The 20,059-nt window shown below is 47.1% G+C and overlaps 1 protein-coding gene across 5 annotated transcripts in view; it reads right to left on the bottom strand.

The window, feature by feature from the left end:
- The window catches only part of MARK4 (microtubule affinity regulating kinase 4), a 78,692-nt gene that overhangs the window by 22,065 nt on the left and 36,568 nt on the right, over positions 1-20,059 (bottom strand). For all 5 annotated transcript variants that reach the window (XM_081922013.1, XM_081922014.1, XM_081922012.1 and 2 more), the window contains exons 2-9: positions 19,663-19,929; positions 16,801-16,854; positions 13,928-13,976; positions 13,683-13,748; positions 8,745-8,815; positions 6,332-6,388; positions 5,627-5,863; positions 2,348-2,467 (exon numbers count right to left, since the gene is read on the bottom strand). In XM_081922013.1, coding sequence (XP_081778139.1) covers positions 2,348-2,467; positions 5,627-5,863; positions 6,332-6,388; positions 8,745-8,815; positions 13,683-13,748; positions 13,928-13,976; positions 16,801-16,854; positions 19,663-19,929 — 921 coding nt within the window. The remainder of the gene's footprint in view (positions 1-2,347; positions 2,468-5,626; positions 5,864-6,331; positions 6,389-8,744; positions 8,816-13,682; positions 13,749-13,927; positions 13,977-16,800; positions 16,855-19,662; positions 19,930-20,059) is intronic.

The raw sequence follows: 20,059 nt of genomic DNA, 5'->3' as shown, positions 1-20,059 counted from the left end.
GCTCGGAGCATCTGGTTTGCAAGCAGAAGGGGTCTTGGGTTCAAATCCAGGTAAGGCTGGGAGGGGCTCTCTGCTTAAAAATCCTCGAGAGCAGCTGCCAGTCCGTGAAGACAGTATTGCACTAGATGGATCAACGCCCTGACGATGAGTAAGACAGCTTCTTTTTAAAAACAACAACATCTGGACTCAGGAAAGCAGAGGCTCTGAGATCATCTTTAGCCAGAAGGGACCCTATCGGCAAAGAGGACACCCCCCCAACACACACTCAGGGCACCCTCACCCCATCTCTCAGCATCCCCCCCCCAGAAGCCTGCAAACTACGCTGGGGGAAAAGGCAGGCAGGCAGGCAGGCAGGGAGCTGAGGCTGCTCTCTGCCTCCCTGACACACGGTATAATTATCCCTGAGTCGATTAGGCTAATTACAGCCATCCGTGGGGGGAGGGGGGGAGGGAGAGGCGGGTGGGCAGGGCCAGATCCCACGGAGACATTAGCTAATTAAAGGTCTCCTCTCCCAGCAGCAGCAGCAGCAACAGCTTCCTGTAAGGCGAAACGGGTTGGAGGGCAGAAGATGGAGCTGGAGAATGGGTCTGGGGGGTGGAATGGTGGCTCGGAGGAGGCGGGGGCACCAGCTGCGCTCCCTCGTTCTCCCCCAGGGAACAAGCAACTTCTCAAGCAATGGCTTAGAGAACAGGGAAGAAAAAGCAAGCAGCGGCTCCAGGGTCAATGCTTCCGAATGCCAGTCGCCAGAAATGGCAGGAGAGAAATGGCAGAAATGGCGAGAGTTGCTCTTGCACCCGGATCCTGACTGCGGGTTTCTCCTAATGGGCAATGCGGGAATAGGATGCTGGACTAAGAGGAGGGCCCCTTTGGCCTGGCATTTCTTATGTTTTTATGGCCCAGAGGCCATCTATCTATTTTTTATTTTATATAATTTTTGTCCAATTTTCTGTTCTGCCATTTAAAACACTCATTTTCACCTCCTTAAAACATCAACGACTTCCTTTCTTCTCTTCCCATCGTTCATTTTACACATCCTGAATCCCTGCGTGTTTTGCAGAAACTATCCCATTCGGTATTCCATTATTACGTCCATCGCAACTGTTGAATTGATCTCAATGCTGCCAGAGTTTTCAGCTGTACACAGTTATTCCCCATGTATTCAATAAATGTTTTCCAGTCTTCCCTAGATCCCTAGGTTCTTCGGGGGCACTTGGCCACTGGGAGAACAGGATGCCGGCGGACTAGATGGGCCCCATTGGGCCTGATCCAGCTGGCTCTTATGGAATCAGAGAATCGTAGGATTGGAAGGGACCCCCAGTGGCCATCTAGTCCAACCCCCTTATAATAATAACAATAATAATAATAATAATAATTTATTATTTATACCCTGCCCATCTGGCTGAGTTTCACCAGCCACTCTGGGCGGCTCCCAATCAAATGTTAAAAGCAGTACAGAATTAAATATTAAAAACTTCCCTGAACAGGGCTGCCTTCAGATGTCTTTTAAAGATAGGATAGCTGCTTATTTCCTTCACATCTGAAAGGAGGGTGTTCCACAGGGAGGGTGCCACCACCGAGAAGGCCCTCTGTCTGGTTCTCTGTGACTTGGCTTCTTGCAATGAGGGAACCGCCAGAAGGCCCTCAAAGCCGGACCTCAGTTTCTGGGCTGAACGATGGGGGTGGAGACGTTCCTTCAGGTATACTGGACTGAGGCCATTTAGGGCTTTAAAGGTCAGCACCAACCTTTGAATTGTGCTCAAAAACGTACTGGGAGCCAATGTAGGTCTTTCAAGACCGGTGTTATATGGTCTCGGCAGCCACTTCCAGTCCCCAGTCTAGTTGCCGCATTCTGGATTAATTGCAGTTTCCGGGTCACCTTCAAAGGTAGCCCCACATAGAGTGCATTACAGTAGTCCAAGCGGGAGATAACCAGAGCATGCACCACTTTGGCAAGACAGTCTGTGGGCAGGGAGGGTCTCATCCTGCGTACCAGGTGGAGCTGGTAGACAGCCGCCCTGGACACAGAATTGACCTGCGTCTCCATGGACAGCTGTGAGTCTAAAATGACTCCCAGGCTGCGCACCTGGTCCTTCAGGGGCACAGTAACCCCATTCAGGACCAGGGAATCCCCCACACCCGCCTGCCCGCTGTCCCCCCAAAACAGTACTTCTGTCTTGTCAGGATTCAACCTCAATCTTCAGTGCAGGAATATCTCTTCCCCCCCCCCCACAGTAAAGCCCTGGTCCTTGGGACGTGGCTCAGCCGCCGCCCCCCAGCCATCTTCACCAGGCCCACTCACTAAGCCCCTCTTCTCCCCCCCACACCCAGCCATCTTAGGTGCCCCTACCTCCAGGGTGCAGCGCTTGGAGGGGTTCAGGACCAAGAAGCGCCGCAGGATGTTCTCGCAGTCCGTGGACATGTAGAAGGGCACGCGGTATTTGCCACGAAGGACTCGTTCCCGCAGCTCCTGGATTGAGCAGGTGGAAACGTCAGTCATATCCAAACCGGGTTCCCCCGTCCTGCCTCAAATTCACCCTCCTTTCCCCCGCTTTTGGGTCAGCCTGGCCCTATACCGGCAGAAAAACGTGAGGTTTGGGGTGCGGAAGGGCACCCGCAAGGAGTTAATAGTGCTTCCAGTCTCTGTGGGCGCCACCGCCACTGGTTCCCGCCCCATAAGCCACACCCTGGGGTCGTAGGTGGTTAAGGAATGCTGCAGCACGATTGCTGACAGAAGCGAGGCCCTGTAACACCTCGGCGCTCAGGGATTTGCCCTGTGGAACTCCCTGCCTATTGACATCAGGCAAGTGCCTTCACTATCCTCGATTCCTGGTCTGGGAAAAAGGTGGGATTTGAATAAATATAGTAATGATGATATAATTTGGTGCCTGCTAAAAAACATTTTTCTCTAGACAATTCCGCTGGGATGTTTAGAATGCTGATGTGAGTTTTCAAAAGTTTTAAATTAGTGTTCATCTTCCTTGGTGATAGCTTTATTTCCGAAATCTCTTTTGCAAGCTGCTCTGAGGGTTGTTATAACCAAGTGGTGTGCAAATTTTATGAAACAAAAATAAAATAAAGAGCTGCTGGGCAGAGGAACCGGCATTATATGGGTGGGACATGCATAATATGCGGTTTTCACATTTTGTCACATAGAGTCATTATTTTCTCTGGTTCCTCATCTTTTTGTTTCAGGTCTTTTTTTACAAGTTTATTTCATAAGAGTTACGTACTGCGTGATCATTAAAAAACAAATGAACTTCAAAGGGGTTCACATAATGTATAAAACAATGAAATGACCAGTGACTATGTGATAATATATGTATTATTTATAATAATATATTATTGGAATATGTTGTTGTTACTATTATTATTATGTCAGAGCCTAGGATTTCCCGATCAGAAGGTTGGCGGTTCGAATCCCTGCGACGGTGTGAACTCCCGTTGCTCAGTCCCTGCTCCTGCCCACCTAGCAGTTCAAAAGCACGTCAAAGTGCAAGTAGATAAATAGGTACCACTCCAGCGGGAAGGTAAATGGCATTTCCGTGCGCTGCTCTGGTTCACCAGAAACGGCTTAGTCGTGCTGGCCACATGACCTAGAAGCTGTACGCCGACTCCCTCGGCCAATAAAGCGAGATGAGCGCAGCAACCCCAAAGTCGGTCACGACTGGACCTAATGGTCAGGGGTCCCTTTACTTTTTTATTACAGGAATATGTTGTTGTTGTTACTATTATTATTATTATTATGTCTGGGTAGACTTTGCCTAAATAAATATGAATCATAGAATCATACAGTTGGAAGAGACCACAAGGGCCATCGAGTCCAACCCCCTGCCAAGCAGGAAACACCATCAGAGCACTCCTGACATATGGTTGTCAAGCCTCTGCTTAAAGACCTCCAAAGAAGGAGACTCCACCACACTCCTTGGCAGCAAATTCCACTGTCAAACAGCTCTTACTGTCAGGAAGTTCTTCCTAATGTTTAGGTGGAATCTTCTTTCTTGTAGTTTGGATCCATTGCTCCTTGTCCGCTTCTCTGGAGCAGCAGAAAACAACCTTTCTCCCTCCTCTCTGTGACATCCTTTTATATATTTGAACATGGCTATCATATCACCCCTTAACCTCCTCTTCTCCAGGCTAAACATGCCCAGCGCCCTTAGCAGGAAGGAGTATACAGTGAAGGCAACCTGCCTGATGTCAACAGGCGAGGAGTTCTGAAGTCTGCCCCTGTAAAAGATCCATTTGGGAACCATTTCCATTACATAGAACACAAAAGACAGGATGTTGTACAATTCAGGGGAGAAGTGTAGTTTGGGGAGGCGGTTTAAGCTTTTGGGGAGAGGAACCCCTTACGCTATTCCAACAAAGCTGTCTGCAAGTAAAGGCATGGAATAGTTATTTGCTTGAACTTATTCAGTCGGACTTTGTCGCAGTAACATCACAGGAAACAATGTGGTAGGTCAAGTCCACCATGATAAGGAACAGATGGAACCCGTATCTTCAATGGATAAAAACTACTGGAACAAAAGACGTTCGGTGGAAACAAAAGACACTATGCCCGTGGCTGAGGAGAATTGTTTGAACCCTTCCAATGGATATGGATATGGGGGTGGGGTTGGGAAGGGAGGGAGGGAGGGAGGGAGGGAGGGAGGGAAGGGAAGGGAAAAAATTGCACAGGAAATTTAAAAATTGGAAGGAGATAATATACAGGTGAAACTCGGAAAATTAGAGTATCGTGGAAAAGTTCATTTATTTCAGCAGTAATTGATGCAAAAGGGGCCCAAACCAAGTACTGAGTACATATGCATGCTTCTACTTCTCAGAGGTCCAATATTGCTCTATTTGCAATCCTTGTTTTGCTGATTTCATTTAATATTCTAATTTTGTGAGATTGTTAATTTGGGGTTTTCATCAGCTGTACGCCATGATCATCACAATTACAACAAATAAAGGCTTGACATATCTCGCTTTGCATGTCATGAGTCTATCTCATATATTAGTTTCACCTTTTAAGTTGAATTACTGAAATAAATGAACTTTTCCACGATATTCTGATTTTCCGAGTTTCACCTGTCATGTATGTAAAAATCCCGAATTCGAATAAAACGGTTCTTAACCTGGAAAAAAACACCACCTGTCTGCAAAAAGAGAAAAGTTCAAGGGGCCCAAATACAGTGGTGCCTCGCAAGACGAAAAGAATTCGTTCAGCGAGTCTCTTCGTCTAGCGGTTTTTTCGTCTTGCGAAGCAAGCCCATTGACGGCTTAGTGGATTAGCGCTATTAGCGCTATTAGCGGCTTTTAGCGGCTTATCGGATAAGCGGCTTAGAAAAAGGGGGGGAAAGGAAGAAAACCCCGCAGGAACTCGCAAGACATTTTCGTCTTGCGAAGCAAGCCCAAAGGAAATTTGTTTTGCGAAGCACCTCCAAAACGGAAAACTCTTTCGTCTAGCGGGTTTTCCGTCTTGCGAGGCATTCGTCTTGCGGGGCACCACAGTAGACCCCCTCCTTGCCCCCCACTGTATCTCTGCTTTTGGCTTGGGAGACCCCGCAGTCCGCTGGGCCTGTCTCCGGCCCCATAACCCCCCCACTTCCCCCTTCAAGGCTTCCTAGCGACCCCCACTCTGCCCCACCTTGAGGTTCTGCCCATCGAAAGGCAGGGAGCCGCTGACCAACGTATATAGGATGACCCCAAGGCTCCAGATGTCCACCTCGGGGCCGTCGTACTTCTTGCCCTGGAAGAGTTCTGGGGCGGCGTACGGGGGGCTCCCGCAAAAGGTGTCCAGCTTGGAGCCCAACGTGAACTCGTTGCTGAACCCAAAGTCGGCGATCTTTATGTTGGCGTCGGCGTCCAGCAAAAGGTTCTCGGCCTGTTTTTGGTGGCGGAGGGGAGAGTCACAGAACGGACGGTGAAGTCACAGAACGACAGAGCTGGAAAGTTGGAAGGGACCCCCAAAGGTCAACTAGCCCAACCCCCAGCAAGGCGAGGGGCACAGAAAAATTCTAGGAATCTGAATCAGCTTTGGGGCACCTGGATTTGGGTTCTTAAGAGCCGGCACGAAGCAGAGAAAATGCTGAAGGACCCCTCTGTCCGCCCCCTCCCCAGCCCTGCTCATCCGATAGGGTAATAATTATGCCCATTTTACAGATGGAGGAATGGAGGCATAGAGTGATTTGCCCCAGACCATGCTGTGAAGTCCAGGGCAGAGGGCTGCACCCCGAATTTTGCCAGCCCAGCTGTTCTACTGAGTGACGTGGTGCTCATGGCATCATAGTTACTGGGATGGGGTGGGAGGGAGGGAGAGAAAATGGAGGGGAGCAGCCCAGAGCCCCCTCACCTTCAGGTCCCTATGGACAATGTTCTTCTGGTGACAGTAGTGTACGGCCGAGACAATCTAGGAGAGAGAAGAAGAAATATAATAATAATAATAATAATAATAATAATAATAATAATAATAATAATAATAATAATTTATTTGTAGCCCACCCATCTGGCTGGGTTTCCCCAGCCACTCTGGGTGGCTTCCAACAAGGATTAAAAATACATCAAAATGTCACACATTAAAAACTTCCCTGAACAGGGCTGCCTTCACATGTCTTCTAAATGTCTGGTGGGAGGGTGTTCCACAGGGCAGGAGCCACCACCGAGAAGGCCCTCTGCCTGGTTCGCTATAGCTTCTCTTTTCACAGTGAGGGAACCGCCAGAAGGCCCTCAGCGCTAGACCTCAGTGTCCGGGCTGAACAATGGGGGTGGAGACGCTCCTTCAGGTATACTGGGCCTTTGAGGCCGTTTAGGGCTTTAAAGGTCAGCCCCAACACATTGAATTGTGCTCAGAAACGTACTGGGAGCCAATGTAGGTCTTTCAAGACCGGTGTTATGTGGTCTCGGCGGCCACCCCCAGTCACCAGTCTAGCTGCCGCATTCTGGATTAGTTGTGGTTTCCAGGTCACCTTCAAAGGTAGCCCCACGTAGAGCGCATTGCCGTAGTCCAAGCAGGAGATAATGTGGTGGGTGAAAATGTCCGGGGGTATGGGAAAGATCCCTGAAAGGCTCTCCCACTTCCTGCAGAGATGACACTCCCTCTGTCTCCCCCCCCATCCAGAATCGTGAGTGCCCCCCTTTTAAAGCAAAACAGGCCAGGCTGCCAGGATCAATCCTTACCCCGCCCCCTTGGCTGGAAAGAGAAAGGAAATCAATGCTTGGCCACGTGAGAAAGTCATAGGGGGTGGATCTGGACCAGGGAGTGTCTGATATCCTCTCTGCCCCAGAACATCGGCCAAAAAGAAATTGATATTTAGGGGAATTGAATTTAATTCTAAATTATATTCTGGAATACGTGGGAGATTACAAGGGGTCAAAAAAAATATGGATGTACCGTGCTATATTAGAAGCAAAAAAAACCCCTTGTTTTGATGAATTGGAAGAGCTGCAAAAAGATTCCACTGAGGACATGGATTGATAATATGGACAGATTAGCTGCATACGAACGAATTGCATGTTGACGCAAATTAAGAACGGATGAATATGAAGAAATCTGGAAGGAATATTTAAGCGATAAGGCAGATAGTGGTGGGGAAATATTGTTAAAAAGGTGTAGTGACAAATACCTTGAGAGGCAATTCAAAACAAAAATTTATGGAAAAGTGGGATAGATATAAAACATATGTTCCAAAATACAGTGGTGCCCCGCAAGACGAATGCCTCGCAAGACGGAAAACCCGCTAGACGAAAGGGTTTTCCGTTTTGGAGGTGCTTCGCAAAACAAATTTCCTATGGGCTTGCTTCGCAAGACAAAAATGTCTTGCGAGTTCCTGCGGGGTTTTTTTCCTCCCCCCCCCTTTTTCCTAAGCAGCTAAGCCGCTTATCCGCTAAACCGCTTAACAGCTGATCCGCTAAGTCGCTTATCAGCTGATCCGCTAAACCGCTAAGTCGCTTATCAGCTGATCCGCTAAGCCGCTAATCAGCTGATCCGCTAAGCCGCTAATCAGCTGATCCGCTAAGCCCGCTAAGCCGCTAATAGCGCTAATCCGCTAATGGGCTTGCTTCGCAAGACGAAAAAACCGCAAGACGAAGAGACTCGCGGAACGGATTCTTTCCATCTTGCAAGGCACCACTGTACAGTAAAGGTTCGCTATCTATGCTAGCATTGGATTGACGTTGGGGTGAGACTAATAATAAGACTAAGAGCACATATTGATATAGGAATGTATTAGATAATATGTAAAGAAATATACAATAATAAGAGTACATTCCTTTGTAAAAAAGGAATATACAACGGGAAAGACAGGAAGTCTAGTGTGTTGGTATGTATATGATTTTTGGAAAAAAATCTTTTCTTTTCTTTGTTCTTTTCTTCTTTTTTGTCGTTTCATTTTCTTTTTGGGTATATAAAATTTGTATATAATTTTTGTATACATGTTGGAAATTATATTCTAGTAAGTCCTGTAATGTAATATGACAATGCTCACCGATGTAATATAAGAATGTTAATAAATAAATATTATGCAAAAAAACAAAAAGGTGTAGCCATAGGTATATCAGTGTATTCAAATCTGAATTGTCAGGTTATTAGTGTTATTATGGTTTCCGTTGTTTGCGGCGGTTGTTTGTATTGAAAAAATGATTAAATATTTTTCTTTTAAAAAAAACCCCAAAACATCAGCCAAGCCACGTTCCTGCCAATCATCCCTCACCCTTTTTCTGGCACCCAAAGAGCAACCGGCTCCCCAGCTGGGGTCTCCTCTCCTCACCTGTCTGAACTTGGCCCGAGCCTCCTTCTCCTTCATGCGCCCGTGGGAAACCAGGTAGTCAAAGACTTCTCCTGCAGGCGGAGAGAAAAGGACATTAGGCTAACATCAGAAGAGGCTGCAGGATCAGGCCAGTGGCATCCTGTTCTCACAAGCAGATGCCCCAATAGAATCTGAGAAAGGAAGGAACCTTTTATCATATGTGGTGGACCTGCCCCAAGGTGAAAGACTTCTGGGGAAAGATTTATAATGAATTGAAAAAAATGTTGAAATATACATTTATAAAGAAACCAGAGGCCTTTCTTCTTGGAATAACAGGTCTGGAATTGCCCAAGAAAGATGTTAAATTATTTTTGTATGCCACAGCTGCTGTGCGTATTTTGTTAGCTAGAAAGTGGAAAACCCAGGAATTACCAACGATAGAAGATCGGCAGATGAAGATGATGGATTTTTCGGAGCTAGCCGACCTGACCGGAAGAGTCCGCGACCAGGAGGAGGAGGAGTATCAGGAAGAGTGGATTAAATTTAATGATTACTTAAATATGTTAAGTTAAATTAACTGAAAACAGCTTGCAGATACTTAATTGGCTCAGGATTTTATCTATGTTCAGCATCGAATTAATATGTTTAATTTCATGATGTGAAGATCTAAGGATGTCAATGTTTCAGTTAAATTTGATAAGAACTGTGATTTGGAAAACCGTTAAAAGGATATGCAGTGAAATTCAACCAAGGGGAAGCGAGGAAGTCACTTAACAATGTTAAGAAGCGTAATTTTCAATAAGGCTCTGATTTATCTTTGTTTGTCTTATGTGTTTGTTTGTTTATAATGTCGTGAAAACCAATAAATTTTTTTGGGGGGAAAAACAACCAATGGGGTCTGAGTTCAAGAGCAGCTCTCCTCTCCTGTTGCTTCCAGAAATTGGGATTCAGAACCACTGCCGCCTCTGACTGCAGAGTTAGGCCAGAGCCATGAGAAGCCCTTTCCTCCTCCATGAATTTGTCTATTCCTCTTTTAAAGCCACCCAAGTGGGTGCCCACCACTGGCTCCTGTGGTAGGGAGTTCCAAAGGTTAACTATGTGCTGCATGGGGGGGGAAAAACCCTTTTATCTGTCCTTCATCTTCCAACATTCAGCCTAATTAAATGTGGGTATTATGAGAAAAGGAGAAAAACTTCCCCTCTCCACTTTTCCCCAGGCTATGCTTATTTTCATAAACTTCCATCACTGAATTGAATTTTATTATTACGGTCACAGACCAGTTCCAGCTCACTTACAATATCAGGAAAACCAAAAAACACAACAGGAATACATTGCATTGCAATTGGGTATAACAGAGACAGTTATAGCGGCAGTTAAAAATATATAGGAAAGTTAGAAAGATCCCTCTATGGAGGAATTAACTGACTTCTGGGACATGGACTTGTGTCTGGAGGAGATTGAAGTTCTGGGGGCCTTTGGATTTGGAGGAATTTTGAAATATGTCTTGAAACACTTTATGGACCTTAGCTTCAAGTATGGAAATTTGGCTGACCTGTCCAGAAGGCATAAAAGTATTGTTAGGTTGGAGTCTTCCCGAGATCTGCTCTTTAGCATTAAAGAATATGAAGAAGACCTGCAGAAGGGACCTGGAAAAGAGTTAAGAGCCTCGGACATAAGATCTCCAGGTTGATGGACTATATAGATTTGACGGAAAGGACTGGCAGAATCCGAAACCAGGGAGAGGAGATGGTGGAAGAAGATTGGAAAATTTAAAGTTTATATATAGAAATACTGTAAAATTAATGAGTGATAGAAAAATGGTGGAATGGAATTTTATGGCCTTAGCAGAAATGTTATAAGGAGTTAAGCATATATAAGTATTTTAGTTTTAATGGAAAATAAGGTTAAAAAATATGTTAAGATATTTATAATATGATAGAAAATAGAGAAAGATGGAAAGGATTTGCTGAAACAATTAATAGAAGTGGAATACAAAAAGGGAGGTGTGAGGAGGTCGAGGAAACAAGGGAATGAAAGATAGAGTATGGAAAAGGTGTGATGTATGTTTTTAAATTGTTTTTGTTTCGTTTTATTTAGGGTTAGGGTTGGGGATAGGGTTTAGTTTAGTTTAGTTTAATGTAAATAAATAAATATATATATATAGTAAATCTTGATCACTAAAATATAACCTAAAATTGTCATTTAAAACTTCCATCATTTCGCCTCTTACTCACTGAATCCCCTCCATCATTTGGGTGGCCTTTGCTGAACCTTTCCCAGTTCTACTGGGACCAGAACTGCACACCTTGCTCCATAGTTTTGCAGAACAGCAATATGATATCGGCAGTCCTATTTTCCATTCCTCTCCTAATAATCCCTAGCAGCGCACAAGGCGTCTTGCGGGCCGTAGAAAAAAACGAGATATAGAACAAAGACCCCCACGTCCTCCAGCAATCTGACCCATTGCAAAACAATGTCTAAAAATATGACTTAAAATAAACAACTTACACTGAATAAGGTGATAGTCCATAATCCATTAGAATATTATGGCAGGCAATGAAATTAATTCTCAAAATATCAGCAAATGAGGACTGGACAGAAGTTGACTCAACAGTTACTATAAATCATTGCCAAATAATCATAAATAAAAGTAATCATTGGTCAGCATAAATGGATTCTCCGTAACCTCATTTCTGCAAAAAGATTGATATCAATACATTGGAAGGATGAAAATATGGTTTTTTATGTATTCTCTTACCTGTCCTCTTTTTCTGTTTTCCTGTTTTCTTATTTATTTTAATTTACTATAATAATCTCAGTAAAATTATAAATATATAAAATACCGCAGTGCATTAAAAAATAAATAAATGCAAAAATATTGAATTGAGCAACAAGGTCATAAAATGGATGCAATGCCCGCAGAGCTGTGGCAGTGGGCGGACAGTGCACTGGGCAAGGGCTGGCATGGAGCTAAACTGTGCCTGATTGTCGTCTTCCAAAGCAACATCTCTATTCCAAACTTAAAAAGGGAAAGCGTAATGCTGGTGGTCAACAAAAGAGGTTTAAAGACTGTCTCAAGGCAAATCTAAAAAAAATGTAATATAAACACTGACAACTGGGGAACACTAGCCTGCGAGTGCTCCAGTTGGAGAAAGGTGTCCTGGGCTTTGAAGACACTCGAACTCAAGACACAAGGGAGAAACGTGCTAAGAGGAAGGCATGCTTGGCAAATCCACACCGTGATCAACTCCCACCCAGGAACCAATGTCCCCACTGTGGAAGGACGTGTGGATCCAGAATTGGCCTCCAGTTTCACTTACGGACTCGTTGTTAAAACCGTGTTTATGGAAGACAATCTTACTTGGCTATGAGGGATCGCCAAAGAAAGAAAGAAACTGTGCCTCTGTAGGGGTGCAAATATCCAGAGTGTGGGGGTCAGGTGGGATTGCTATGAGGAACTGTGAAATATGGCGCAAGCCATTGTGTCCATGATGAAAGGATTGCATTGACTGGGTTTGATTCATTGACAACAGTTTCTGATTGAACCCCACAGGCCTCTCCCCCTTTGCTTTCTCTACATGACAAGCACATATATGCATTCTGAAATACAGGCCGGTTGCTTCATCAGGCATCCTCAATACATAGAGATAGTAGGCTACTTTGATGTAGTTTAATCTTTAGCAAAATCTTAAGGGTCAGGAAGAGAGTTCACAAAGAGATGGTGAATGTTGCCATCCTGTCTCTCCTGTTTATTCCTGTTTACGACCTCTGGGGTTTTGCTGAATGCATTCCTCCTTTTATTCCTCCTTTATTTACTCTGGACTACTATGCATGCTGTGTGGGCGCGGGTGGCGCTGTGGGTTAAACCACAGAGCCTAGGACTTGCCGATCAGAAGGTTGGTGGTTCAAATCCCCACAACGGGATGAGCTCCCGTTGCTCGGTCCCTGCTCCTGCCAACCTAGCAGTTCGAAAGCACGTCAAAGTGCAAGTAGATAAATAGATACCACTGCGGTGGGAAGGTAAACGGCATTTCCGTGCGCTGCTCTGGTTCGCCAGAAGCGGCTTAGTCATGCCGGCCACATGACCTGGAAGTTGTATGCCCGCTCCCTTGGCCAATAAAGCGAGATGAGCGCCGCAACCCCAGAGTCGTCTGCGACTGGACCTAATGGTCAGGGATTCCTTTACTTTTACTATGCATGCTCAAGAAGGAAATAGTTTCTTTGTAGTTTTAACTTTAACTTTGTCCCACGTGGGGTTTTTTGAAATGCTCAGAGGAAATCTGATTGGTTCTTATGAACACTGTATAAAAAGTTTTTTTGTGAATAAAACGACCTGGGCCGAGGGGTGGACAGGAATTATTATTGGCACCTCCATCTTAAAAAGCAGAGACATCACCTTGCCAACAAAGGTCCATATAGTTGAAGCTCTGGTTTTCCCAGTAGTGATGTATGGAAGTGAGAGCTGGACAATAAAGAAGGCGGATCGCCGAAGAATGGATGCTTTTGAATTCTGGTGCTGGAGGAGACTCTGGAGAGTCCCATGGACTGCAAGAAGATCAAACCTCTCCATTCTGAAGGAAATCAGCCCTGAGTGCTCACTGGAAGGACAGATCCTGAAGCTGAGGCTCCAAGACTTTGGCCACCTCAGGAGAAGAGAAGACTCCCTGGAAAATACCCTGATGTTGGGAAAGATGGAGGGCCCAAGGAGAAGGGGACCACAGAGGACGAGATGGTGGGACAGTGATCTCAAAGCTCCCAGCATGAGTTTGACCAAACTGCGGGAGGCAGTGGAAAACAGGAGTGCCTGGCGTGCTCTGGTCCAGGGGGTCAGGAAGAGGCAGACACGACTAAACGACTAAACAACAACAACCCAGAGTCCTGCTGGTCAAGCCTTGTGTGTATTTTATTAATCAGAGTCCAATCCTTCCTTGTTTTGGGAATGCTACATGCCCGACTCACCTGCGCTGGCATACTCCATCACTAAGTAGAGCGTCTTCTCCGTCTCGATCACCTCAAAGAGTTTCACTGCAACAGTGAGAGAGAGAGAGATTTCAGCCCCCAGATTCCACGCTGCAAGATCTGCCTGGATTTCTTGAAGATGACCCTCTCCCTCCCTCCTGGTCCGGCCCTCGCGCTCCTTAAGAGAAAGGCAGCTGCCATTGTGAATGGAGGTGGACCTCTTTCCAGGCTCCCGGCTCTCTTACCAATGTTGGGGTGATTCAGACCCTTCATGATCCTGACTTCTCGGAAAAGCTGCAAAAAACGGGAGGAAGAAGGTGGGTTAAGCCAAGGCATCCTTTCCAAGGGCCGGTCGCCGCATGTTTTCACACACAAACACACATTTTGGACATGTTCCCATTGCAAGAACGTACTGTATTTGGGGACATGATTTTTTCGGAAAGGAAGTGTCGTTCCTCCCCAAGTGAACTCTGTTCTCAAAATTGCTTTGGAGGCAGTTATTTCCTCCCCACAGATACTTTACTCTTAGGTATTCCAAAGGCGCAGGTGGCGCTGTGGGTTAAACTACAGAGCCTAGGGCTTGCTGATCAGAAGGTTGGTGGTTCAAATCCCAATGACAGGGTGAGCTCCCGTTGCTCAGTCCCTGCTCCTGCCAACCTAACAGTTCGAAAGCACGTCAAAAGTGCAAGTAGATAAGTAGGTACCGCTCCGGCGGGGAGGTAAACGGCGTTTCTGTGTGCTGCTCTGGTTCACCAGAAGCGGCTTAGTTATGTTGGCCACATGACCCGGAAGCTGTACGCCGGCTCCCTCGGCCAATAAAGCGAGATGAGCGCCGCAACCCCAGAGTCGGTCATGACTGGACCTAATGATCAGGGGTCCCTTTACCTTTACCTTTATTCCATAGGCGGCTGGCAGGAGGGGTTAATTTCTAAAGAGAGGTGCCAAGGCGAGAGACCTTTAACATGGAAGCCTCTCCCCATAATCCTGGCAAACCCTGACAAGTTGGCAGTAGCAGCAGCAACAAAAAACATTCTGCGCATGCTCAGAGGCCCTCTTGCCTTTGGTATCGTATTAAGTGTTTGAGCCACTCTAGAGCAACAGAAAACAAGCTTTCTCTCAGTGAGCTTCAAGGTGGCCGAGTTGGGGGAATCTGAACCCTGATCTCTCCCAGATTGTGCGCTCTAACCACTGCCCCACACTGCCTCTTCAGCACAGCTCAGTCCTACAATTCTCTTAATTAAATGTCAGGAGTAGGAATGTGATCTGTTTATGAAACCCATCAATGGGGGCAGTCAGTGGGAGGCACTCATTTCGTGGGGGGTTTTCCCCTTAAAAGGAGCTGTGAGATGGATGGCAGATGAATTTCGGGGGGGGGAGAGGAGAGAGAAGGGAAGAGGCTTTCAAGGGAGTACAGGGCCTCCCCCCCCCCCCGCCCAAAAGGATGCTGTGAGTGCCAGTCTGGCTGCAACTGGGAAGACTGGATTGAACAGGGAGCTTCCCCCAGCCCCTTGCCAGGGGAAATGACTAATTTGAAAAGGGGGGCCAGGAAAAGCCTTCAATATCCATCTCTTCCCCCCCCCCCCATCTTCCCCAAGCTCATTTGGCCTGGAAAATCCAGCCGCTAATTAGCAGCTCCACCCCCCACAACCTCCCCCACAGCGAATGTTGGCAGGAGGTGGCGTTACCACAGCGACCAACTTGGACTCCAGGCACTAATTAGGGAAGGGGGGGCAGAAAGCGGGGGGGGGGGAATGAAGAGCGATGGGTGTCTTTGGCAATGAGCACACTAGTGGAGGGAAAGGTGGGGTGGGGGTCAGTGGTGTGAACCCAGTGCTTTTTTTCCTGGGGGGGGGGGTACGCAGGGGTATGCATACCCCTAAACATTTTGTGAATCTTCACACTTTTGAACATTTACTGTATTTATTTTTCCCAATTTGAACTATAAAATGGTGATTGCCTTGAGTCAAAATGAGAGTACCCCTAAACATATTAATTTATTGGGGAGGAAGCACTTGTGTGAACCGAATAATAATAATAATAATAATAATAATAATTTATTTATACCCCACCCATCTGGCTGGGCTTCCCCAGCCACTCTGGGCAGCTTCCAATAATATATTAAAATACCGCAATACATCAAACATTAAAAGCTTCCCTGAACAGGGCTGCCTTCGGATGTCTTCTAAATGTCTGGTAGTTGTTGTACGCTTTGACATCTGATGGGATGGCGTTCCACAGGGCGGGCGCCACCACCGAGAAGGCCCTCTGCCTAGCTCCCTGTAACTTGGCTTCTCGCAGTGAGGGAACCGCCAGAAGGCCCTCGGAGCTGGACCTCAGTGTCCGGGCAGAACGATGGGCGTGGAGACGCTCCTTCAGATATACTGGACCGAGACTGTTTAGGGCTTTAAAGGTCAACACCAACAGCAGTCTTGAAAGACCTACCTTGGCTCCCAGTACATATCCGAGCACAATTCAAAGTGTTGGTGCTGACCTTTAAAGCCCTAAATGGCCGACAAAGGCCCAGTATCCCTGAAGGAGCATCTCCACCCCCATCGTTCTGCCCGGACACTGAGGTCCAGCGCTGAGGGCCTTCTGGCGGTTCCCTCACTGCGAGAAGCCAAGCTACAGGGAACCAGGCAGAGGGCCTTCTCGGTAGTGGCACCCACCCTGTGGAACGCCCTCCCATCAGATGTCAAAGAGATAAACAACAACCTGACGTTTAGAAGACATCTGAAGGCAGCCCTGTTCAGGGAAGTTTTTAATGTGTGACATTTTAATGTATTTTTAATATTTGTAAGCTGCCCAGAGTGGCTGGGGTACAAATAATAAAATTATTATTATTATTATTATTATTATTATTATTCACCTCCAGAGTCCGTTCCCCCCAGCCGCATTTTGTCTCTTAGCGCCCTCCTGGGGAATCCCCTCTGGGTAATTGTGTTCCCCAGCAGCCGACCCCTGCAGTCCCTAATACTCCCCCCCGGGCCAAAACACCCTTTGGGGCATTCGTGCACTGCAAAGGGGTTGGACTAGATGACTCTGGGTGTCCCTTCCAAATCCAGAGTTCTACAATTCTGATCAAAGGGGGGGGTGTTGAAACAACAACAAACATACACACCTTCTGGAGGCTCGTTGGATTCAGCTGCGTCTTGTCGATTATTTTTATAGCCACCTGGAAGAAATGAAATGCCAGAAAATCAGTCTGGTGAAAAATTGGGGGTGGCTGGGGGCGGGGGGGGGAGAGAGAAAGGCCATGCAATTTAGGGAATTATAGGGACAGAACAACCTGAATTATATCGAAATTGACTTAGGAATGCTACTCGCCCAAAAATGAAAAGAAGCGGAAGTCCCAGCAAAGGAAGAACAGATTAAAAAACAACAACTTATGGAATATTTACAGATAAATTGCAAAGAGATAAAAACACTGGCAGGGTTATTGTAATAACCTGCAGTTTCATAAGCGTGTATATTTAAAGCAGATAATTAAATGAGCAAATCAAATCAATTTGGATACGCAGAAGGTATTAAAAAAATACATTTAACGAATCGCAGAAAGAGGGGGAAGGAAGTCAAACTCTGAAATGTTCAGTTGATTGTAAAACTAATGATATGTATAAACTTGAAACGTATACCGTATTTTTCGCTCTATAACACGCACCCGACCATAACACGCACGTAGTTTTTAGAGGAGGAAAATCCGTAGGCATGCCACCCGTAGGCATTCCCTCCATAACACGCATAGACATTTCCCCTTACTTTTTAGGAGGAAAAAAGTGGCTGTTATGGTGCAAAAAATACGGTAAATAAAAACTTTTTAAAAGTCCATGCAATAGCTGGTTCCTGCCAGCAATAATTCACTAAATCCTCCTTTCCAAAATCAGCCCCCCCCCCGTGATTTCCACCTGTTCCTTCCTTTCTGCCTTTCCTCATTCTCCCTCCCCACCCCCATCTAGACTACCCCCTCGCCACCTAAAGTCACACCTGCATCCCACCTGCTCAAGACAGACGCACCTGAGGCTTGCTCCACCCCTTCCCTACGGCTGCAGAAAACATCACCAAGCAGGATGCCGGGACGGTGTCCAATTAGTCCTGGGGCACAACCCCTCAGATCACCTCTCCCCAGGGCTGAAAGTGGCTCTGGGGTCCCTCGCAGAGGACCTAGAACGCCATTTGCACATGCACTAAAAATGTTAACTGCTCTAACTCTTCCCGGCAGAAGGGTAAGCTGGGCAGGTGCTTGAATCTGTGCCTTGCAGACTTCGCATTCAGGCTGTGAGAACAGGACTGGCTCTTCTGATGCTGTTATGGAGCCTCCAGATTCAGGCGCAGTCTACCTAGATTCCCAGGTCCTTTGGGGCATGTGGCCACTGCAAGATGCTTTGGCCTGGTCCGCTAAGCTCTTCTTGTGCGGGACAATAAACTGAAGCCGATTTCTGGCCTTAAGTGAAATCTTGAGGATCTCCTCAGGATTGGCACCCCAGTTGTGGAACACACACACACACACACACACACACACACAGGTCAGGCTGGCACCTACCCGGTGCAGCAGCAGGGACCAGGTGAAGACTGGCTTTCAGAAATGCTGGGACAATATTGGTCTGTGTGAGAAATTGACAGACCCTGAAAGTACAGTCATACCTCATGTTACGTCCCCTTCATGTTACGTCCTTTCAGGTTACGTCCCGCGGCAACCCGGAAGTACCGGAAAGGGTTACTGCACACGCATGCGCAGAAGCACAAAATGACGTCACATGCATGCGCAGAGGTGGCAAATTGTAACCCACGCATGCGCAGACGCGCCCCTGCGGGTTGCGCTCTTTTCATGTTGTGAATGGGCCTCTGGAACGGATCCCTTTCGCAACCAGAGGTACCCCTGCATTTGGTATTTCCGATAACTTGTTCTATGCATTGATTTGTGATAATCAGGGCCCTTGCAACAGAAGGCAGGGCGTGAGTTCTGGACAAACAAAGAAGCGACCCAGCTTCCCAGAGGCCCGTCTAGCCTGGCATCCTGTCCTTGCAGATAGACTGCGCGTGAAGCTGGAGGTTCCATGAGAAGATACAAAATTTGGTGGCGCGAGAACTGCGGCAATGGGAGGACTTTCAGCATCAGTCCGGGAACCAAGACTCAACAAGCGCCTTGCTATCTTAGGTGTCTGCTCAAGACATTTTGTACGAGAAGGCTTCCCTTGGAGTGTGACCGGAGTCATTTCATGGAATATTAACTGCTACAATTGCAGAAAGGGTTTTATTGCTCTTAGTTCACTGAGTTAGTAACCTTCCACAGTTTATCTTGGCTTGTTCCGCACTGCTTCAGTAGGCTATGAGCTGGTTTATAAATCGGCAACCGGAGTCCTGTGCTTTGGGGTTCCCTGAGAGGGGGACACAGTGACCCAGCCTTGCGGCAGCCCACAAAACACTGCTGCAATGAGTGTTTTTAGGCTCCTGCCAAAAGCAACCTTCCCCCTTCTTTTTCCTCCAGAGACCCCTTCTGCCTCACCCACATAGCAACAGCATATTACTACTTACGGCCACCTTCAGTTACGTGTCCTTTGGAATACGTCCGCGGCAAACCAGGAAGTGTTTTTCCAGGTTTCACCGCATGCACAGAAGCGCTAAATTGCGCTGTGCGCATGCGCAGAACAAGGGCCTCCGGTTGCAAATTCCTCAGGATCCGTCCAGAGCTCTGGAACGGATCCCATCAGCAAACCGAGGTACCACTGTATGTTGTACTTAAACCTAGAAAATATGTGTATGTCTGTGTGCAATTCAATTTATTCTGTGCCGGTTAAGTTGTGGATTTTGGAATTTGCTGATGTGCTCGGTGCTTCACCTGCTTGCATTTTGATGTTTCAAATGCTTGCTGTATGCTGGTGGGAAGCGGCCTGCGAGTGAGCCTAACTCATTAATCAATCAATCAATCAATCAATCAACCCTTCTTGCCCATCCTTGCACCCCACCCCTTCCGGCCCCCGCTTACCTCCCTTCCTGTCAGGATGTGCCTGGCCAGCTTGACCTTGGCGAAATTGCCCTTTCCGATGGTCTTGAGGAGCCGGTAGTTGCCAATGTGCGGCTGCTCGTCGGCACAGGAGGCGATGGAGTTGCGGCAGCGAGCGCCCAGAGAGCGGCTGGACCATGACGACCCCTTTTCCGAGCGGCTGCTGGCCAGGGTGGAGGGCTGAGGGGACAGCGGAGGCGTTGCCGGGGCGGGGGGCGGGTCGAGGGTGACCACCGGGCAGCGCTGGTGCTGGGGAGAAAAGGAAGACGGAGACGTTACATACGAAGGGGCAAAGGAATTATCATTTCCCAGAATCTTGCACGTCCATCACCACATGGGATACAATATACAGTGGACGCTGGGTTGGCGCGAATGTGAT

Source organism: Podarcis melisellensis, assembly GCF_964234715.1.
Source record: "Podarcis melisellensis genome assembly, chromosome: 8".
Lineage (NCBI taxonomy): Eukaryota > Metazoa > Chordata > Lepidosauria > Squamata > Lacertidae > Podarcis > Podarcis melisellensis.
Note: the sequence above shows the minus strand (reverse complement) of the source record. Positions and strands in the feature narration are given on the sequence as shown.